Raw genomic sequence first — 23,149 nt, 5'->3', positions numbered from 1 at the left:
CATCGAGTTTCTGCAGTAATCCGGGCAAAATGATGTCCTACACAATTTTAGGAGGTATCCCATGACTTTTGCCCCCTCAGTGTGTGTGGATTAGTCTGCACACTGAATCGGCGATAGCAGAAGACATTTTTAATGCATCGAATCAAAAACTAGAACACAAGAATATAAAACAATAAAGTTACAGTCAACAACGTATAAAAATTGTGTAGCTGTAATGTCTTTTTTGCGTCCTAGAAATTTTACACCACTTGGTCAGACTGTTCTCCTGGTCGAAACATTCAGAAATAGGTGATCACTTCTGTCATCTGTTGTGATCGCTCTTGATAATTCCTCTTCTACTTACGTATTGGTAGATTTCATATTACAAAGTTTGAGATAAATAACTATATAAGTATATTAGAGTGCAACAAATTCTTTCCGTTGCTAGTGTTCTGATTCGTTGCGTTTTCATAGGTGCCACGATTTCATAGCACGAATATTTATCCTAAAGCTTAAATTACTTTATATTCTTCCACTGTTGTATTTGTTGACTTGATTAACGTGTGAGGGATCGCACTGACGATGATTCGGTGACCATGACGTGTAATATATCACTAAATGTTGTTTTTGATTCTACTACGTTCTGTTATGAGGCATAATTTGCACCCAGTGTATGATAGACATTAAACAAGTGGAGCTTTGCAATTTGCGGTGATGTATGTGGGATTTTACAGACGAATGGAAAAAACTAGTAGAAGCCAACCTCGGGGAAGATCAGATTGGATTCCGTAGAAACACTGGAACACGTGAGGCAATACTGACCTTACGACTTATCTTAGAAGAAAGATTAAGGAAAGGCAAACCTACGTTTCTAGCATTTGTAGACTTAGAGAAAGCTTTTGACAATGTTGACTGGAATACTCTCTTTCAAATTCTAAAGGTGGCAGGGGTAAAATACAGGGAGCGAAAGGCTATTTACAAGTTGTACAGAAACCAGATGGCAGTTATAAGAGTCGAGGGACATGAAAGGGAAGCAGTGGTTGGGAAGGGAGTAAGACAGGGTTGTAGCCTCTCCCCGATGTTGTTCAATCTGTATATTGGGCAAGCAGTAAAGGAAACAAAAGAAAAATTCGGAGTAGGTATTAAAATCCATGGAGAAGAAATAAAAACTTTGAGGTTCGCCGATGACATTGTAATTCTGTCAGAGACAGCAAAGGACTTGAAAGAGCAGTTGAACGGAATGGACAGTGTCTTGAAAGGAGGATGTAAGATGAACATCAACAAAAGCAAAATGAGGATAATGGAATGTAGTCGAATTAAGTCGGGTGATGCTGAGGGAATTAGATTAGGAAATGAGACACTTAAAGTAGTAAAGGAGTTTTGCTATTTGGGGAGCAAAATAACTGATGATGGTCGAAGTAGAGAGGATATAAAATGTAGACTGGCAATGGCAAGGAAAGCTTTTCTGAAGAAGAGAAATTTGTTAACATCGAGTATAGATTTAAGTGTCAGGAAGTCATTTCTGAAAGTATTTGTATGGAGTGTAGCCATGTATGGAAGTGAAACATGGACGATAAATAGTTTGGACAAGAAGAGAATAGAAGCATTCGAAATGTGGTGCTACAGAAGAATGCTGAAGATTAGATGGGTAGATCACATAACTAATGAGGAAGTATTGAACAGGATTGGGGCGAAGAGAAGTTTGTGGCACAACTTGACCAGAAGACGGGATCGGTTGGTAGGACATGTTCTGAGGCATCAAGGGATCACCAATTTAGTATTGGAGGGCAGCGTGGAAGGTAAAAATCGTAGAGGGAGACCAAGAGATGAATACACTAAGCAGATTCAGAAGGATGTAGATTGCAGTAGGTACTGGGAGATGAAGAAGCTTGCACAGGATAGAGTAGCATGGAGAGCTGCATCAAACCAGTCTCAGGACTGAAGACGACAACAACAACAACATGTGGGATTTTACCCCAGCATCCACTGGGCAGCACTTTGTTTTGTACGTCGATATCGCACACTGCGTGAATTTGTTTGGCAGATGATTGACAGCTCTTGGGTAAGAAACTTTCATGTTGCTGATACTATTCCAAAGGCGAATGTGCGTAATAATGAATTAATGTTTTCACATATATCATAGGTGGCAATGGAAACTATATGAGTGCTGTGGATTTTGCCATTAGTTGGAATTTTGTCATTCACAATTAAGTATCACAACAAGAGGACCCGAGATGGGACCAAGGCTTAATGTATATTTCTCCATTAAACTCTCTAGGTGATCTGCGTTTCCTTTTGTTCGATGGAGCTGCTAATGGCTGTTCTAGCCACAATATGATACAGCGTTCTATTCGAGAACCGTTTTGTAGGTAAATGAATTCTAGATAGCACACTCTGATGCCCAGACATACATCGAAAATATCTGCAATGTGACGGGGCCATCAAACTTGTTCGTTTTGTACATTAAGTGAAGTGTAACGGGTGCACACAATTTTTTAAAAGATGCTGTGTTTTAGTTAGACAGCCACTTACAACAAAGCGAAAAACCAGAAGCCGTCGAGATAGCAAAGCGGTCGCCCAACATGAATCGACTTGGTTGCAACTTATTGCAGGTCGTCAGGCCAGCCTTAGGTGCATAGCCAGCGACCCCACCGCGGGCCGTAAATGCGCGTGTTCCAGAAGCTTCTGACGGGTCACAGGGTGAATTATGTAATAAGCTCTACGTTTTGTTGGCAATTTACACTGCATTCGCCAAAGACAACGAAACAAATTAACATAAAATATTCCCAAAAACAAGAAACTGATATCCCTCTCACATGAACATGTCGTGGTATCATAACACAGCACCCCACGATGCCCAACAACTTCCAAATTATACAGGGAAACATATAATTCCTATTCCTATTACATGCTTCTAGGGGCTTGTAAAGGAGTCTCAGTATATAAAGTTCCGATAACGAACCAATGTCCAGAAATGTACCGTTTGCATGTAAAATAAGATCGGGGCACTTTGGAATCTGCTGCTTCACGGAACGCTGACAGCGGAAAAAATAAGCTCTGCTTGTGTGCTCTACAGAGTCCCATGACGTGGGCAATGTTTCGAGGACTTGTCGTTGGGATCTCTTCCACGTAGCGCAGGACACCGCCTACAAAATCGGGAGGAAGTGCTTATCCGGGGAATACAGGAGTCAACTCTCCTAGATGCAAACGCAGCAACTTCTTGCGGCCGTTGTTGTGGTAGGTATGTGATGTTATACACTCCTGGAAATGGAAAAAAGAACACATTGACACCGGTGTGTCAGACCCACCATACTTGCTCCGGACACTGCGAGAGGGCTGTACAAGTAATGATCACACGCACGGCACAGCGGACACACCAGGAACCGCGGTGTTGGCCGTCGAATGGCGCTAGCTGCGCAGCATTTGTGCACCGCCGCCGTCAGTGTCAGCCAGTTTGCCGTGGCATACGGAGCTCCATCGCAGTCTTTAACACTGGTAGCATGCCGCGACAGCGTGGACGTGAACCGTATGTGCAGTTGACGGACTTTGAGCGAGGGCGTATAGTGGGCATGCGGGAGGCCGGGTGGACGTACCGCCGAATTGCTCAACACGTGGGGCGTGAGGTCTCCACAGTACATCGATGTTGTCGCCAGTGGTCGGCGGAAGGTGCACGTGCCCGTCGACCTGGGACCGGACCGCAGCGACGCACGGATGCACGCCAAGACCGTAGGATCCTACGCAGTGCCGTAGGGGAGCGCACCGCCACTTCCCAGCAAATTAGGGACACTGTTGCTCCTGGGGTATCGGCGAGGACCAATCGCAACCGTCTCCATGAAGCTGGGCTACGGTCCCGCACACCGTTAGGCCGTCTTCCGCTCACGCCCCAACATCGTGCAGCCCGCCTCCAGTGGTGTCGCGACAGGCGTGAATGGAGGGACGAATGGAGACGTGTCGCCTTCAGCGATGAGAGTCGCTTCTGCCTTGGTGCCAATGATGGTCGTATGCGTGTTTGGCGCCGTGCAGGTGAGCACCACAATCAGGACTGCATACGACCGAGGCACACAGGGCCAACACCCGGCATCATGGTGTGGGGAGCGATCTCCTACACTGACCGTACACCACTGGTGATCGTCGAGGGGACACTGAATAGTGCACGGTACATCCAAACCGTCATCGAACCCATCGTTCTACCATTCCTAGACCGGCAAGGGAACTTGCTGTTCCAACAGGACAATGCACGTCCGCATGTATGCCGTGCCACCCAACGTGCTCTAGAAGGTGTAAGTCAACTACCCTGGCCAGCAAGATCTCCGGATCTGTCCCCCATTGAGCATGTTTGGGACTGGATGAAGCGTCGTCTCACGCGGTCTGCACGTCCAGCACGAACGCTGGTCCAACTGAGGCGCCAGGTGGAAATGGCATGGCAAGCCGTTCCAGCATCTCTACGATCGTCTCCATGGGAGAATAGCAGCCTGCATTGCTGCGAAAGGTGGATATACACTGTATTAGTGCCGACATTGTGCATGCTCTGTTGCCTGTGTCTGTGTGCCTGTGGTTCTGTCAGTGTGATCATGTGATGTTTCTGACCCCAGGAATGTGTCAATAAAGTTTCCCCTTCCTGGGACAATGAATTCACGGTGTTCTTATTTCAATTTCCAGGAGTGTAGATACAACAGAAACTGACGGCGGCACCCTCTTCTCAATTTGTGGGTGTAATGTGAAGCGGGAGAGCTGAAAGTGATACGATCTTTAGACTTATTTTGTATCCAACGCTACATTTCAATACCTGTGTTACCTAGCAGAACTTTATCTAGTCAATCACCTCTAAACTCACAGAAGGCTATGACAGGAGTTGTGAAAAACCATGTTTATGAAAAGCAGTAACCACCACTAATAGACACTCTGATGAAGTCAGGCTGCAGTAGAAACAGGTGCGTCCATAGTTATACTGCGTAGTGAGATGGTCACAAACACAGAAGATTTTATTAAAAAAGAAAATGTACTCAGCGATTCGAAACTGCTGTGTAAGCTCTCTTATTCTATACGGTGGGCTCATCTGTGTAATACGGATAGTGGCGTGAATGAGCTAATTCACAGCACACATGAAGTCCCGCTTCACCCTGTAGTGGGCGTCAGTAGCGCAGAGGGCGCGGTAACTGGGAACTGGCAGACCCAGCCCAACGCCGAGCTTTGATGTTGCGGTGTAGGACAGCTAAGGGCAGCTGGAAGTACGGAACTGGAGTGGCGACTTGGACTGGGAGCCTGTGCCGAGCCGCTGAGGGTAGCTGCTGACATGTCTGGGCGCGGAGCCTTGGGTTTTGCGTGGTGCGCTGGCCAAGCGTGTTTAGCATCGGCGTGACTGCCCATGCAGATGCCACATTCAACGCATTCCGATGTAGGTGAATTGAACGATAACAACGCAACTGGCCACATCTTCTGGGAAACAGAGCCCTGTCGGCTTGGGAAGCGGCGGACAAATCTGCGGTACACCACTGGTGGGCAGGATTTGACGTGGTGGCAGAATCTATTTGTATGGGCGGAGCCGACGCAGGATATGACGCTGTCTGTATGGTAGCGTCTGATGGTGGACGGTCGACTGCCGGCGGCTGCGGTCGAGCACTTCTAGGCGCTTCAGTCCGGAACCGGGCTGCTGCTGCGGTCACAGGTTCGAATCCTGCCTCGGGCATGGATGTGTGTGATGTCCTTAGGTTAGTTACGTTTAAGTAGTTCTAAGTCTAGGGGAATGATGACCTCACATATAGAAGTCCCATAGTGCTTAGAGCCACGGTCGACCACTGGCCTGAGTGAGTCAGCTGCCGTGTAACAGGCAGCGGAGAAGACGACAACACTCTGAAGAAGCTCGAGAGCGCCACCTGGATTTGAAGCGGATAACGTGGCAGTGGGGCTGAGAACCTCAAAGACTGGGTGTAGCCTGCTGTCAGAACGAGGCGCTGTCTGACTGGAGCAGTGGACCGCGTTTGTCTCCGCGCGTCCAAAAGATATGGCAGCCGGGAGCGAGTTAGTGTTACCGGGTGAGGGGTTTCCGTTAAGACGGTCGAATGGCAGTGTATAGTGTCATTTTGTGTGCTCATTGCCGAGTCTGTGCTGGCATTCTGAATTGCCAAGGTTCTAGTTGATGAAACACGGCGAAGCCGCTGTTGGAGCTGTAAACTGTAGACAAGTGTGTTGTAAGAGTGCACTGTATTTTAGAGAAATACGGCGAGGCCACCTTGAGGCTCGAATTTTGAAAAGCTCTGATTAGTTCGAAGAATTGTGTTTTATGGATAAGCCTTACTGTTACTGAAGATGCTTTTCTACGTATCTTGTTATTAGATGTACATTGTTTAACGTGTCACTATACATTGCGTATGTCTCTCTGTGTTGTCTGTATCTGTATGGTGTTTCCTCAAAGTTGACTCCTATAAGAAAGAAATGTTATAGTGGATGCTGTGTATTAGGTTAAGCATTGCTAATTGTATGCTCAATTGTATCGCTTTAAAGGTTTTATTTATTGGTGTGAACTGCGAGTTCATTTTAATTTTGTTTTACTATACGAGGGTACAATGAAAAGTAACGCCTCATAATCTTTTTATGTGTTCTCAACATCAGCTGAGGTACCTACCACACATCATGCACGTTACTCGGTCGACTTCCCCGCTTGACTGATGCAAACTACAACCCTCTACCGCCAGAGAGATCCAAATTGTGGCATATAACATGGAGGTATGTAACGCAACTACGACCGTGCGTGAAGAACAGCGTGTTTCAATAGTGTTTCTGAAAGAATAAATTCGAGGTGTTAATGCACACATGGAGCACCATCTCCATCATATGACAATGCAAAACTACACGTGAGCGCTGCGAGTTCTGCAACAATCCGATGCCTGTTCACTGTCATCGACCATCCTCCATACAGTCCCGACTTGATCCCATCCGATTTTAATCTGTTTCCAGGACTTAAAGAACACCCTCGAAGACGTCACTTTGACAGTGAAGCGGTGGTGAAGGTTTTGATTTCATCAACAAAATCAAACATTCTACTGTGACGATATGATCGTACTGGTCTCTCGTTGGAAGAAGTGCGTTCGTCTCCAGGATGACAATGTTGAGAAATAAATATGTAGCCATAAATAATAAGATATAGATTGTTAATAAATGTGTTCTATGTAAAAAAGCTTTAAGAGATCTCATAACAAAAATTCGGAGGCGCTGCTTTCCAGCACGCCCTCGTATCAGATGTCAATATTATTTAATAAAACGGAGCGCTAATTCATCGTTGTTCATCTTCATAAATGTGCTCTTATTATTCTATGTTAAATATTATACAAAATGAAACTGCATTTAATTAAAAGTCCACGATCACAGAACCCTCAGCCAAATTTTACTCCCACCTAATTCCTGAGGCTCACAATATGTTACACGTCCCAACTCAACTGGAGTTTTGTTTACTCTGGAATCTTATAATATTTCTACCCGTAACAATGTTCTAGCACAAGTTCCGTGGTGCTTGATGCAACAACAGGTTCCTTCACCTGAGAATGTTTGTGCGTATCTCCTTTGGTAAATTATTCTCAAACACAAGTTCTCAATTCCCGGAGTGACTTTAGATTTGTGAATGTGAACTGAGTACTGGGGTTGCAGCCTGGGAGAGAAAAGCGCCCCAGCCACGAGCGGCCAGCGGCCAGAGGCGGCCGTGTCCACGACGCCGGTGTCCTGGGTCTCGGGCCTGATAGCGCACCTGCTCTGCCTCAGCGCGGGACTGCGCACGTGCTTCCTGCCGCACTTCGACGAGGGCATGGTCGCCCGCGTGTGTGGCCAGTACCACGTGAGTAGCGCACCGTCCCACGCGTCTGCGACATCCAAACCTTACGCAGAAATTCCTGTGTGAAACACTTTCCTCTGTTGGTTGTCAATAATTTTGTTAGATGAATAGAAATAATAATAATATTTATAATTTTTATAATTGCCCTTTAGCTTACACCGTACAAGAGCTTATTTTCACTCCAAATATACAGGTATTGATATATCACTCCTGAAAACCACCTGACGGATTAAAACTGTGTGCCAGACGGAGACTCGAACTTGGAACCTATGCTCTACCGACTGAGCTACCCCAGCACTACTCGCGACCCCTCCGCGCAGTTTTAATTAAGCCAGCGCCTCATCTCCTAGCTTCCAAGTGTCAAAGAATTCTTCACGCGTAACTTGGCGGGGGCAGCCCCAGCAATGAAAAATTGTTCTCGGAAAAAAAGTACAGAGATATGGCCGGCCGGAGTGGCCGTGCGGTTCTAGGCGCTACAGTCTGGAACCGAGCGACCACTACGGTCGCAGGTTCGAATTCTGCCTCGGGCATGGATGTGTGTGATGTCCTTAGGTTAGTTAGGTTTAATTAGTTCTAAGTTCTAGGCGACTGATGACTTCAGAAGTTAATTCGCATAGTGCACAGAGCCATTTGAACCATTTACAGAGATATGCAAACAAGCAGAACACGACTCTGCGATCGGCAACGCCTATATAAGACAACAAGTGTCTGGCGCAGTTGTCAGATCGGTTACTGTTGCTACAATGGCAGGTTATCAAGAAGTGAGTTTGAACGTGGTGTTATAGTTGGCGCACGAGTGATGGGACACAGCATCTCTGAGGTAGCGATGATGTGGGGATATTCCCATACGACCATTTTATTGTGTACCGTGAATATCAGCAGTTTGGTGAGACATCAAATCTCCGACATCGCTGCGGCCGGAAAAAGATCGTGCAAGAACGGAACCAACGACAACTGAACAGAATCGTTCAACGTGACCGAAGTGCAACCCTTCCCCAATTGCTGCAGATTTCAACGCTGGACCATCAACAAGTGTCAGTGGGCGAACCAGTCAACGAAACATCATCAATATGGGCTTTCGGAACAGGAGGCCCACTCCTGTACCCTTGATGACTGCACGACACAAAGCTTTACGCCTCGCCTAGGCTCGTCAATGAAAAAAAAAAAATGGCTCTAAGCACTGTGGGACATAACATCTGTGGTCCTCAGTCCTCTAGACTTAGAACTACTTAAACCTAACTAGCCTAATAACATCACACAGATCCATACTCGAGGCAGGATTCGAACCTGCGACCGTAGCAGCAGCGGGGTTCCGGACTGAAGCGCCTAGAACCACTTGGCCACAGCTGCGGATCGGCTCGTCAACACCGACATTGGTCTGTTATTGACTGGGAACATGTTGTCTCGTCAGAGGAGTTTCGTTTCAAATTCTATCGAGCGGATGGACATGTACGGGTATGGAGACAACCTCATGAATCCATGGACCCTGCATGTCAGCAGGGGACGCTCAAGCTGCTGGAGACTCCGTAATGATGTGAGGTGTGTGCTGTTGAAGTGATATGGGAGCCTGATAGGACTAGACAGGAATCTGTCAGGTGACAGGTACGTAAGCATCCTGTCTGATCACTTACATTTATTCATGCCCATAGTGCATTTCGACGGACTTGGGCAATTCCAGCAGGTCAATGCGACACCTCACGGGTCCAGGATTGCTGCAGAGTGACTCCAGGAACAGTCTTCCGAGTTTAAACACTTTCGCTGGCCACCAAACTCCCCATAGATGAACATTATTGAGCATATCTGGGATGGCTTGCACCGTGCCATCACGAATTTACGGGCAGCCCTGAAGGATTCATGGTGTCGGTTCCCTGCAAAACTACTTTCGACATTAGTCGAATCCATGCTATGTTGTGTTGCGGCACTTTGCGCGCTCGCTGGGGCCCTACACGATATTAGGAAGCTGTACCAGTATCTTTGCCTCTTCAGTGTATAACATACCCTCTGAAAGTCCAAATGATAAATTAGTCTGGAATTGTGTGACTTCGGGAATAGAGTGACTGTGAAAAATGACAAATTGTCCTCTGCGTATAGATTCCACTACGATTAGGGCGTAAGAAGCGTTAGGATCGATTTGAGAAAGTCATCCTTTCTGATCGTAGCAGCCCACAGCGGTTTTATATCGCGTAGCTGCCAGCCGCAGACCTTTTTGTAGACCGCGAGACCACATGCGTAATAACTGTCGCACACATTGTCCGTACAGCTCCCGTTAGGAAGTGCCATTACCTACGCCAGTGCAAGTGGCTGTGGGGCCAAGAATCGCTGCGTCTGCAAGTCTCTATGTTTGAACCTAAGGTAACTGCGGAAGAAACTGTTTCCAAAATGCTACGTCATGAACAAGCAGTAGGGATCGTAGGGCCGTCGAAGCGCCTACTTAGAAGAAAACTATTATAAGCATTGTTAGCATACCACCAGAAAATACGAATAGTCAACTGGAAAATCCTGAAAGAGTACCGGTAACGAACAGAGGCGACAACATATGAGAAAAAGTACTACCAAGGCCTAATTGAGAATGTGTTTATTGTCTTACACGACTAGTTCCGGCGTCAAATTACCACCATCCTCTGGCCCCACCACTGCCGAAAGAGTATTAGATTGCCCCGGCGCATTTATTGTGCAGTGCTTGGAAACATTGGAACAACACAGTGTCGAGTAGAGACTGCTGAGGAAAGGAGGCCCACGTGTACTAGTAACAAGGACTCCACAATAAATGCTTCAGGGAAATATAATACGTTTTGACAGTGCTGGAGCTTGAGGATGGCGGTAATGTGCCGCCGAAGCCAGTAGTGTGAGACAATGAAGACATTCTCAAGATACATCATCAACTAAAGTCCCTCATCTAAGCAATAGGATGGACATCCATAAAGAGACGACAATGTCGTGTAAACACCGATAATTAAACACTTGCAGTAGAACTGGGAGCAGATACACATTCAGATTCCAGGATCGATTGCAAGATTAGAGAGAACAGACTAAAAATGAAGAAATGTCTTACACAAAAGACACAAATCGAGGTTGAATCCTTCGCAGGAACTCATCGTGTGTCAGACAGAGATGTTCAGGATCCCGAAAGCATTTCCGCGAGGGAGACGCTCTCGGTTAGCAAGTAACAGATTAAATGCTTTCCTCGAAAAGGCGGAAAAGACAGGAAGCCGCCTCCCGCCCAAGAAGAGGAAATCCAAAGAAAATCCAAATAAACGAAAGCGTAAGCAATCCTAGAGAGTGATAAATTCCGGAGCAGATGGCAACACATGAAGTGTCTCTCATAAGACGTCGTTTCCATTCAGGCGGATGATGTGGAGGCACATCATGATTAACGTCCAATCTACGGAACGGATGATATATAATTTCTCTTTAAAAGTTGAAATCAGCTCAGTACCAGTATTGCTGTTACTCACTTTTTTGATGCGAAATTTGGAGGCCCGCAAAATTACATATAGCACAGCCAAAGAAAATGAAAAAAGATCGCATGAGGGAAAATCAAGTAGTCGTAAATTTTTGTACAGTGCTAGGAGGAAGTATCGTGAGCAACATAACTACAGTTCCCTACCGATGGGGTGTAAGAGTGGGGTTGTGGGGGAGGGTTATTGAAAGGTCATTTTTTTTACGTTTTTCTTGAATAACTCGAACTCGAACGAAAATGTTTACAACTACGAAATTAAATGGAATGAAATTTTCTATAAAAACAGATCCTCGCATTTTTTCTCTAGGACTAATCGCGTCCGCGTTGCAGAGGATAGAATAGTTGCGGATTATTAAAAATAGTGTTTTAATGGTGTAAAATTGCTGTTTCTTGTTAAGTGAAGTGGGTTAAGAACAATGTATCACGTTTAAGTACAGCAGAGCGGTATTCAGGGATAAATTGTGGTCCGGGGTCACCGCCACTTCTTGTTGTCGCGTCAGACGGCGGGAGACAGGCAGGTACAACCGCTCTCTGGGTCAGCCCAAGACAGATCTTCGGTTTGTAATAGTTGACTGTAGTAGAGCTGTCTTCAGTGACGTGTCCTGCATAGAACTGAACCCCAGTGACCAGCAAAGACGTGTCTGGAGACGCCCCAAAAGGCAGCGGGATACCAATCTGATCGTCGTCCGCCATATGGTACGGCCATTTTTTTTTTTTTTTTTTTTTTTTTTTTGAGACCCTTACCGCCGTACTAGGCAAGGTCCTAATGGAGGTGGTTTGCCTTCCTCCGACCATAATGGGGATGAATGATGATGATGATGAAGACGACACAACAACATCCAGTCATCTCGTACAGGTGAAAATCCCCGACCCCGGGACCCGTGCTTGGGAAGCCAGAACTCTACCGCGACAGCACGAGCGTCGGACTTGTGAAGAATACTAACAATAAATGCAAATTTTTGCCGTCTTTAGTAATTTGTACCTCATACATTTGTGCCCAACTTGGAAATATTCAACTATAGATGCATAACATGCCATTTACATTTTACAACATCTTGTCGCCCAACTTTATTTACCATAAATTGCTCATTATTCTATTAGATGTTTTTTACTTTTGCTGTCATTACTAACAGACCGCTAACTAGACAGCTACTGACAAAGAAATAATAGTTATGTGGAACGTAGTGCAGTCACATATTAAGGTTTGATTTCAAATGTCCCCAGGTGAAAGATTTGTACATACCTCCAAACATAGCTGTGACGGTAGCAAAGAGAGCTGACAGTCCCGTCAGAGAGATACTGCCACGGCTCACTATGCTGATGGTCGCCGGCGCTGCCATGGATGCCGGCACGCAGCGGTTCGTCGAGAAAGAGCTGGGCGTTCCGGTCAAGCAGTGGTAAGTGCGGTGGCGGCAAAATATTTTATGTTCTGCTACTCAGGTAATCTGCAGCTTGTAACCTATCATACTTGCTAAGCAACCATATTTTCCTAACTCTCTTAACATTCTTTGGAACACTTAGTCAAAAATGGTTCAAATGGCTCTGAGCACTATGGGACTTAACATCTATGGTCATCAGTCCCCTAGAACTTAGAGCTACTTAGACCTAACTAACCTAAAGACATCACACAACACCCAGTCATCACGAGGCAGAGAAAATCCCTGACCCCGCCGGGAAAACACTTAGTCACTGACACTGTCACAGCCTTATGATCACTGATCCTGTCTACGTTCACTGATACGAAACGTTCTGGTCTGTTTGTTGCTAGGGGGACACTATGTCGTCCTCACGAGTCGGTTTTCTATATCCTCGAAGTCGTTTTGAGACAGAATCTCACACAAGTCTCTGTCTCTGAGATTACTTTCATGCGCATGACTCTCCCATTCTATAGCTGGCAAAATGAAGTCTACCTCCGGCACAGTAGCATGACGATGAAACTACGCCACCGCTACGGTCGCAGGTTCGAATCCTGTCTCGGGCATGGATGCGTGTGATGTCCTTAGGTTGGTTAAGTTTAGGTAGTTCTAAGTTCTAGGGGACTGATGACCTCAGATGTTAAGTCCCATAGGCCTCAGAGCCGTTTGAACCATTTTGAAACTTACTTGCTATTTCCAGCAAGTTCCCTCTGAAGTAATCTGCTGCTACAGTCTACAAAGACGTCAAACTACCATGTATTCCTCGCCTCTGATGCTAACTCCACGAAGTTTGTTTCACATCCGGAACCCGTAATAACCCTACTACATGTTATCGAATACTCTACGGCAATACCGAGCGAGGTGGCGCAGTGGTTAGACACTGAACTCGCATTCGGGAGGACGACGGTTCAATCCCGCGTCCGGCCATCCTGATTTAGGTTTTCCGTGATTTCCCTAAATCACTCCAGGCAAATGCCAGGGTGGTTCCTCTGAAAGGGCACGGCCGATTTCCTTCCCCATCCTTCCCTAATCCGATGAGACCGATGACCTCGCTGTCTGGTCTCCTTCCCGAATCAACCCAACCTCTACGGTAGTATATTCAATGTCATCACTGGCATATAACCAATCCGTGCGATATATTTTAGAATCTGAATTTAGGATTTCGCTTCTATTCACTTACGGTTGCAGCCAACCTTTCGTTTCTAATACTATGTGGGCATTATTACACTTTAATAAGCGATATTAATTCTGGGACCTCACCACGGACGCTCCTGCAATTTGCTCGTATCACGCTAGTAATTTTCTAACTGATTTGGAAGGACGTAAGCTCTCTGAGTTATATCGCCAACCTTTCTTCGATTTCGGCACTCAGTTCATTACTAAACAAACTTAAAAACGAAAAGATTGATTGGTCACTGCTAATCCTTCCTCGATAATAGACAGCCCACGACGTTCTGTAGTCAAATGGTTCAAATGGCTCTGAGAACTATGGGACTTAACATCTGAGGTCATCAGTCCCCTAGAACTTAGAACTACTTAAACCTAACTAACCTAAGGACATCACACACATCCATACCCGAGGCAGGATTCGAACCTGCGACCTGCTGGCGTTCTGCAGTCGATCACAGAGATAATCATGTCAAGTTACAATTGTCTTCAGCTTTCATATTCTTGTAGCGAGCTTACTTTTGCAAATAGCTCTGGTTTTTAGTGCGGCCCAATGTGCATGGTAAAACACAAAACCTGAAATATTCAGGGTGTTTGTTTTAACTTGAGACAACTAAATATCTCGAAAACGACGTATCATACGAAAAAAATGTTCTACATGAAAAGTTAACATTAGTAAAGATGACATCTGTCTTTGCTACAACTGGTCACATCCTACCTAGCCTACCTGCTTAGGTGGAGTCAGCCTTGTATTTTAAAATGCGAACCACGCCCCCCCCCCCCCCTTCAACTTTTATTGTAGGACTCCACGCCAAAAAATATGTATAGTTTATTCAAACCATTGTTTTCCTTTCGTGGTAAATGGTGCTGTAATCGACAAATATCAAGTGTGCCCTATTTGGCAATTAAGAATCGACACATTTGATTCTACATATCGTTTACGATGTAAGTGTGAACCTTTGTGTTCTAACGGTTGTTATTTAAAGATCAATATTGCCTTTATAAAGGCTGCGTTGCTGGGTGGGGCGTGCCATTTGGTGAGGCGCTGAGCGATGGGGCGAGTGCGTGAGTGTCTACACGATGTCTGTGTATCCATAACAGGTGCGCCTGTCACTATCATTAACGACCATTTTACGCTGTTACAGTGGCTGCGGTTTGCATTCCGTCGGTAGCCACTTAGCGGCCAACGCGAGAGATGCGCCGTTGTATGGGAGCACACACGGAAATGGCCAGGTTGGAGGGCGGCCACCGAAAACAAGCATATGATGGCTCAGGCACTCACCATAATGAACCCTGTAGGGAAGAAGAAACTATATTGCCATGCAAGTAGCTCAACTGCAGGAAATTTCAATATCTAGCCACATTATTTGTAGCGTACAATCACATTTGCAACTCTCAAGTAACATTCCGACATCAAAATCTACCGTTAATCCACAAAGGTTTACATTTACATCGTAAATGAAATGCAGAATCAGATGCGTCGTTTCTTAATTCCTAAATCAGTCACACTTGATGTTTGTCGATTACAGCACCATTAAACAAGAAAGGAAAAAAAAGTAGTTTGAGTAAACTATACGTATTTTTTGGCGTGTAATCCGAATACACAATAAAAATTGAGGGGAGGGGGTGGCGGTTCACATTTGAAAATACAAAGCTCACCCCACCCAAGAAGGAGATATGGGTAGGAGGTGACCAATTGTAGAACAGACAAATGTACAATAATAGAGGATGTAATCGGTGTAAGTGTAGATATACTTGTTGGTGACTGATGAACGTCATTACATCAGCATTTGTGTCATTTGGATACTAGTAATTATAGCCATTACGTGTCGCATGTTTTTAAGTTGGTTAGTACTTCCAAGAACATGTGACAAGAGCAAGTCATTAGTGCTATTTTCCCCTGGGCAGCAGGTCAAATGTTGAAGGATGGACAGTGGACACAAAACAGTTAGTCTATGCTGATAGGTGTGGACTACTTAGTGGTGCAGTTAAGACTGTGCAGAAATCATCAGGTAGTAAAGTATGTGATGTGTTTGTGGGAAGACTGTTCGACACAGAGAGAAAAGAACCAACACACTGACGTGTGTACGTATGAAGGTATCGTATGTAAAAATATCTGCAATTACGTCCTCTACATCTTGGATGTAAAATAAATAACATATAAAACCAAGGAGAACGAAAGTAATTTGGTGTGCGGCTGTTCCCGGCGGAGGTTCGAGTCCTCCTTCGGGCGAGGATGTGTGTGTTTTTCCTTAGGATAATTTAGATTAAGTAGTGTGTAAGCTGAGGGACTGATGACCTTAGCAGTTAAGTCCCATAAGATTTCACACACATTTGAACAGTTTTGAATGTAATTTAGTAAAATCAAAAGTTTAATCCCTATTCTGGAAATATTTTGTGCCTTTAAAATAATATCATAATAAAAATTATACGAATTTAGAGAGCTACTGTTCGCTCTCTGAAGCCATGATATAAAGACTCACGAAGTTGTCACTGAGTCGGTACATGTGTTGTACGGTGTGAATTTAATGCAGTCAGTAAAGACTAGCTACTTGACGGCCTAGAGCGACTATCTTACTTGAACCAATCTAGTTGCCTAGCTGTAATTACCCTCTCTCCAAATTAGAAACTAAGAAATCTATTTTCATGACTCCCATACTGTATAAGAAATAATTTTTTTAAACTGTGATTACAGTGATGGGCTTTAGATGTAACTAGGTTGAATTAGGTTTAACACATATTGCAAAGAAAGTGAAAGTTGAATTTCGCCGTCGTATATAAATCTAAGTTTCTACTCACGTGCTCCATAAGCCACCTTGGTGAAGAATGCATTGTGTCTCTCTGTCATGCACACAACGCTTTCCCCGCCCCCTCCCGCAGCTGCTCCCCCCCCCCCCCCCCCCACAACGTCACCCTACCCAATACCTTCCGCACATGGAGAATGGCATGGCAAGAACTCATTCAGGATTAGAATCATTGTGTTACTGAGTCACTTATTATTTCGTGGTGCAACTGCACCTTATCATTAACTGTATTATGCAAGTTTCCAGCAGTATCGATGAAAACGAAAATATCTACTTTTAGTTGTCTGCAATGGGAACATAAATGCCCAAATAGTAACATACGAAAATAGTTTGAGAAACATACATCCGAAAGCAAAAAGCTGCAGGTGTGAACTTGTAGTGTTGACGTGGTTCGTGTATACTGGTGCTTTTCCGTTGTGCAGGTACGGCTCGACGGAGTCCATACTTGTCCTGGGATCAGCGCCTGAGACCTTCCCTCCAGCCGGCTCTTCCGGGAAGCTGCTTTTCAACGTAGAGGCCAAAGTATCCTCAGAACTCTTTCTTCTTTCTTGCTTTCTTATATAGCCTGTATAAGAAGGGCGGTACACAGGTTAGCTTCTCGTTTTGTGAGGGCACTTCCAGACTCCACAATAACGTTTGGAACGTTGTATAGTGTACTTCTCCACTTTTATTGATTCCATTAGTGTCCTTAATGAGTTGAATAACAGAAAAGATAGGACTATATAGTGAGCAGTTTTGCTACATAGCGACTAAGACGTTATCAGTCTCTTTAAACATCGGTATTTTAGAAATATTTTAAATAATTTTGTTAATTAGTCTGTTTGCTAGAATTAAAATATTGTTAAATTATTTCTGACAAATAAGAATTCCTGAATTATATTTAAGTTTAACTCAGTGGAGAAATTTAGGTACCTAGGAGCATACGGTACCATGTGCAGTGAGCTAAATATCTAATGAAAGAAAGACACGAATTGTAAGATTCAAGGCTGCGTCGCACATAAGAAAGATCGAGCGCAACATCGTCAGTCAGCCGCGCGAAGGCGCCATGTCACGGACTAAGCGGTCTCTCCCGCCGTAGGTTCGAGTCCACCCTCGTGTGTGTGCGTGTGTATGTCTGTGTGTGTGTGTGTGTGTGTGTGTGTGTGTGTGTGTTGTACTTAGTATAAACTAGTTTAAGTAGTGCGTAAATCTAGGGACTGATGACCTCATCAGTATGGTCCCTTAGGAATTCACACACATTTGAACATCATCAATCCACCATTTGTATTTTACTGCTGGATAACTGATTAACACGAAACTTTATATGTTCGAAAGAAAAAGGATGGTTGGTATCTCTGTCTGGAGAAGAAGTACACTACTGGCCATTAAAATTGCTACACCAAGAAGAAATGCAGATGATAAACGGGTATTCATTGGTCAATTATATTATACTAGAACTGACATGTGATTACATTTTCACGCAATTTGGGTGCATAGATCCTGTGAAATCAGAACGCAGAACAACCACCTCTGGCCTTAATAACGGCCTTGATAAGCCTGGGCATTGAGTCAAACAGAGCTTGGATGGCGTGTACAGATACAGCTGCCCATGCAGCTTCAACACGATACCACAGTTCATCAAGAGTAGTGACTGGCGTATTGCGACGAGCCAGTTGCTCGGCCACCATTGACCAGACGTTTTCAATTGGTGAGAGATATGGAGAATGTGCTGGCCAGGGCAGAAGTCGAACATTTCCTGAATCCAGAAAGGCCCGTACAGGACCTGCAACATGCGGTCGTGCGTTATCCTACTGAAATGTAGGGTTTCGCAGGGATCGAATGAAGGGTAGATCCAATGGCCGTAACACATCTGAAATGTAATGTCCACTGTTCAAAGTGCCGTCAATGCGAACAAGAGGTGACTGATACGTGTAGACAATGGCACCCCATACCATCACGCCGGGTGATACGCCAGTATGGCGATGACGAATACACGCTTCCAATGTGCGCTCACCGCGATGTCGCCAAACACGGATGCGACCCTCATAATACTGTACACAGAACTTGGATTCATCCGAAAAAATGACGTTTTGCCATTCGTACACCCAGGTTCGTCGTTGAGTACACCATCGCAGGCGCTCCTTTGTCTTGCAAACGTCCACACCTGTTGACTCAGGGATCGAGACGGGGCTGCAGGATCCGTTACAGCCATGCGGATAAGATGCCTGTCATCTCGACTGCTGGTGATACGAGGCCATTGGGATCCAGCACGGCGTTCCGCATTACTCTCCTGAACCCACCGATTCCATGTCAGTTTGCTGACAGTCATTGGATCTCGACCAACGCGAGCAGCAATGTCGCGATACGATAAAACGCAATCGCGATAGGCTACAATCCGACCTTTATCAAAGTCGGAAACGTGATGGTACATATTTCTCCTCCTTACACGAGGCATCACAACAACGTTTCACCAGGCAACGCCGGTCAACTGCTGTTTGTGTATGAGAAATCGGTTGGAAACTTTCCGCATGTCAGCACGTTGTAGGTGTCGCCACCGGCGCCAACCTTGTTTCAATACTCTGAAAAGCTAATCTTTTGCATATCACAGCATCTTCTTCCTGTCGGTTAAATTTCGCATCCGTAGCATATCATCTTCGTTGTGTCGAAATTTTAATGGCCAGTAGTGTATAATACATTGACGTGACAAAAATCATGTGATACCCACTGTTGCCTGGTGTAGCGCAGAAGCTCGACATGGCACTAAGTGAACAAGTCGTCGGAAGCATCCGGTTGAAATATTGAGCCATGCTGCCTATATATCTGTTCATAACCGCGGACGTGCTACCGGTGCAGATTATGTCCCATAAATGTTCAATGGGATTCATGTCGGGAGATGTGGGTAGCCAAATCATTCGCTCCAAGTTGTTCAGAATATTCTTCAAATCAGTCGCGAATACTTGTGTTCCAGTGACATGTCTGGGAACATGAAGTCCATGAATGGCTGAAAGTGGTCTCGAAGTAGCCGAGCATAACCATTTCCAGTCAATGTTCTGTTCAATTGGAGCAGAGGACCCAGGGCATTCCAAGTAAACACAGCCCACACCGTTATGGAGCCACTACCAGCTTGCAGAGTGCCTTGTTGACAACATGGGTTCATGGCTTTATGGGGTCTGCGCCACACTCGAACCCTAGCATCAACTGTTACCAACTGAAATCGGGACTCATATGACCAGGCCAAGGTTTGGTCTAGGGTCCAACCGACATGGTCACGAGCCCAGGAGAGGTACTGCAGGCGATGTCGTGCTGTTAGCAAAGGCACTCATGTTGGTCGTCTGCTGCCATACCCCATTAACGCTAGATTTCGCCGCACTGTCCTAACGGATAGTTTCGTCGTACGTCCCACACTGGTTTCTGCGGCTGTTTCACGCAGTGTTGCTCAAGCGCCGTTAAGTGAAGACCGTCGCCCACTGCGTTGTCCGTGGTGAGAGATAATGCCTGAAATGTGATATTCTCGGTAGAGTGTTGACACTGTGGATCGTGGAACACTGTACTCCTTAATGATTTCCGAAATGGCATGCCGCATGCTTCTAGCTTCAACTACCAGTCCGCGTTCAACGTCTGTTAAATCCCATCGCGCGGTCATAGCTCCGTCTTAACATTTTCACATAAATCACCTAAATACAGATGACAGCTCCGCCAGTGCACTGCCCATTTATACTTTGTGTGCCCGATATTACCTCCATCGGTATAAGTGCATATCGCTGTCCCATGACTTTTGTCAGCTCGATGTACAGTGTGACAGGTGAACGTCTAGATGGCTGATCTTGTGACGCCAATGTTTATAAAGGCAAAGGCTGGAACTGTAATAGACAGAAAAACATCAGAAAACAAGTCCATTTTGCGAAAACAAAATTGGAGAATGGTTCAAATGACTCTAAGCATTATGGGACTTAACATCTGAGGTCTCAGTCCCTTAGACTTAGAAGTACTTAAACCCAACTAATCTAAGGTCATCACACACATCCATGCCCCAGGCAGGATTCGAACCTGCGACTGTGGAAGCAGCGCGGTTCCGGACTGAAGCGCCTAGAACAACTTGGCCACCTCGGCCTGCAAAACACAACTGGATTGGCTGTTGAACAGCGGCTTATGTTTCCAGAATGAGATTTTCACTCTGCAGCGGAGTGTGCGCTGATATGAAACTTCCTGGCAGATTAAAACTGTGTGCCGGACCGAGACTCGAACTCGGGACCTTTGCCTTTCGCGGGCAAGTGCTCTAGGTAGGAGACGAGGTACTGGCAGAAGTAAAGCTGTGAGGACGGGGCGTGAGTCGTGCTTGGGTAGCTCAGTTGGTAGAGCACTTGCCCGCGAAAGGCAAAGGTTCCGAGTTCGAATCTCGGTCCGGCACACAGTTTTAATCTGCCAGGAAGTTTCATATCAGCGCACACTCCGCTGCAACGTGAAAATCTCATTCTGGAAACATCCCCCAGGCTGTGGCTAAGCCATGTCTCTGCAATATCCTTTCTTTCAGGAGTGCTAGTTCTGCAGGGTTCGCAGGAGAGCTTCTGTTAATTTTGGAAGGTAGGAGACGAGGTACCGGCAGAAGTAAAGCTGTGAGGACGCGGCGTGAGTCGTGCTTGGGTAGCTCAGTTGGTAGAGCACTTGCCCACGAAAGACAAAGGTCCCGAGTTCGAGTCTCGGTCCGGCACACAGTATTAATCTGCCGGAAAGTTTCAGCGGATTATGTTGTGTGACAGAAATACACTATGAAGAGAGTGGAAGCCATTTTTCTTGTGTTGATTTTGAACAGAGTGCGTAGTTCTCCTATTTCGTATCCTCTGTGGCGGTGTTAGCAACAGCACAAATTATTTAGTGATGTCCTCTGTGTGTGCGTGATTGTCTTCCATAAAAAATGTGAGAAAATCGGTAAAATAATAACGAGTGTATTTTCAGGGCATACAAGGTGACGGCTGCGGTTTATAGACAATATTTATGTAGGTATTGGTTCAAATGGCTCTGAGCACTATGGGACTTAACATCTGAGGTCATCAGTCCCCTAGAACTTAGAACTACGTAAACCTAACTAACCTAAGGACATCACACAGTCATGAACCGCTCCGCCACCGAGGCCGACGTACGTAGGTATTTTTAAGAAGTGGGAGAAAATCATCAAATCCCACAAATTTGTAAATAGCGTCCTACATTGCGGTCCCTGTGTGGCAAGTAAGGTGGTGGTGCTTACAAATCAATAGTTGCATGTGTCTTCGCGATAATTGGGCCAAAACCCTGTTGAACGCCGGCCGAAGTGGCCGTGCGGTTAAAGGCGCTGCAGTCTGGAACCGCAAGACCGCTACGGTCGCAGGTTCGAATCCTGCCTCGGGCATGGATGTTTGTGATGTCCTTAGGTTAGTTAGGTTTAACTAGTTCTAAGTTCTAGGGGACTAATGACCTCAGCAGTTGAGTCCCATAGTGCTCAGAGCCATTTGAACCATTTTTGAACCCTGTTGAACAACAATAGATCTGTAAAGCAGCAACGAACCCTGTTTTTTCACGAATCCTCTTACAAAAATCGCTAAAGTTACCTCAAAACAGTAAAAAATATGTATTGTAGAAAATACCATTGGACATGATAGTCTGTCGAAAATTGCGAAAAGTTAGGCAATACCGTTGTATGAAATATTCTGCTGGATTTTTGAGAATATCAGGTGAATTTATTGCTACTACTGCCGCTGTTGCTCAGCTCAGGTGTAGACGAAGAATGCCAAGTCTCCTCTCAGATTGTTGGGGACGCTAAGGGGGTGTAGTTCGGGCTGTACAAGTAGGACCACACGGCACCAGTGAAGGAGGGAATACGGTATTTTGGGTAATAAATTATCACTTGAGACTACAAGCATTTGACCATCAGCTACTATCTCGGCAAACATGAGCGCAAGTGTACTACTCAGTTGCCATCTGGCCCATAAATTATGATAGTTAAAATGTTAGTTATGAATCATTAGTTTTTATTATAATAAGTGTAGCCTATTAATTACATCGTTAACAAGAGCCGAAGTGAATGGTTTGTTTACTTATCGGTCACTGAATTACGCTAGGGCAATTGGTCGGTGTGTTTACATAAGGAGAACGATGGGCCCTTTGCTTAGAAGCTGCATGGCCCACTTCTGAGAATACAATTAGTGACAAAGCTCTGTAAAGGTGGTTCGTGGCTCCCCAGGTGGTGGACATGGAGACGCAGGAGCCGGTGGGTCCCGAGCAGGAGGGCGAGCTGTGGGTGAAGTCCCCCGCGGCGGCGCTGGGCTACTGGAACAACCCGGAGGCGACTGCCACTGCCTGGGACAAAGAAGGCTGGTTCCACACGGGGGACGTCGTGCGCTACGACCGCGACGGCTACTTCTACGTCGTGGACCGCGTCAAGCAGCTCGTCAAGTTCAGGGGACACCACGTGAGTACTGCCTCTTTACATTTTACCACTACGTTGATGGTCCAAATATGTTTCATTCCCATGTTTACTTCTATGATTCCT

The 23,149-nt window shown here is 45.6% G+C and overlaps 1 protein-coding gene across 1 annotated transcript in view; it reads left to right on the top strand.

Moving 5' to 3' along the window:
* LOC124594236 (luciferin 4-monooxygenase-like) overlaps nt 1–23,149 on the top strand; it is a 99,287-nt gene that overhangs the window by 46,033 nt on the left and 30,105 nt on the right. The window contains exons 4-7 of the mRNA XM_047132601.1: nt 7,621–7,804; nt 12,486–12,658; nt 17,070–17,169; nt 22,841–23,068. Coding sequence (XP_046988557.1) covers nt 7,621–7,804; nt 12,486–12,658; nt 17,070–17,169; nt 22,841–23,068 — 685 coding nt within the window. The remainder of the gene's footprint in view (nt 1–7,620; nt 7,805–12,485; nt 12,659–17,069; nt 17,170–22,840; nt 23,069–23,149) is intronic.

This window comes from Schistocerca americana, chromosome 2 (assembly GCF_021461395.2).
Source record: "Schistocerca americana isolate TAMUIC-IGC-003095 chromosome 2, iqSchAmer2.1, whole genome shotgun sequence".
NCBI classification, from domain to species: Eukaryota; Metazoa; Arthropoda; class Insecta; order Orthoptera; family Acrididae; genus Schistocerca; species Schistocerca americana.
Note: the sequence above shows the minus strand (reverse complement) of the source record. Positions and strands in the feature narration are given on the sequence as shown.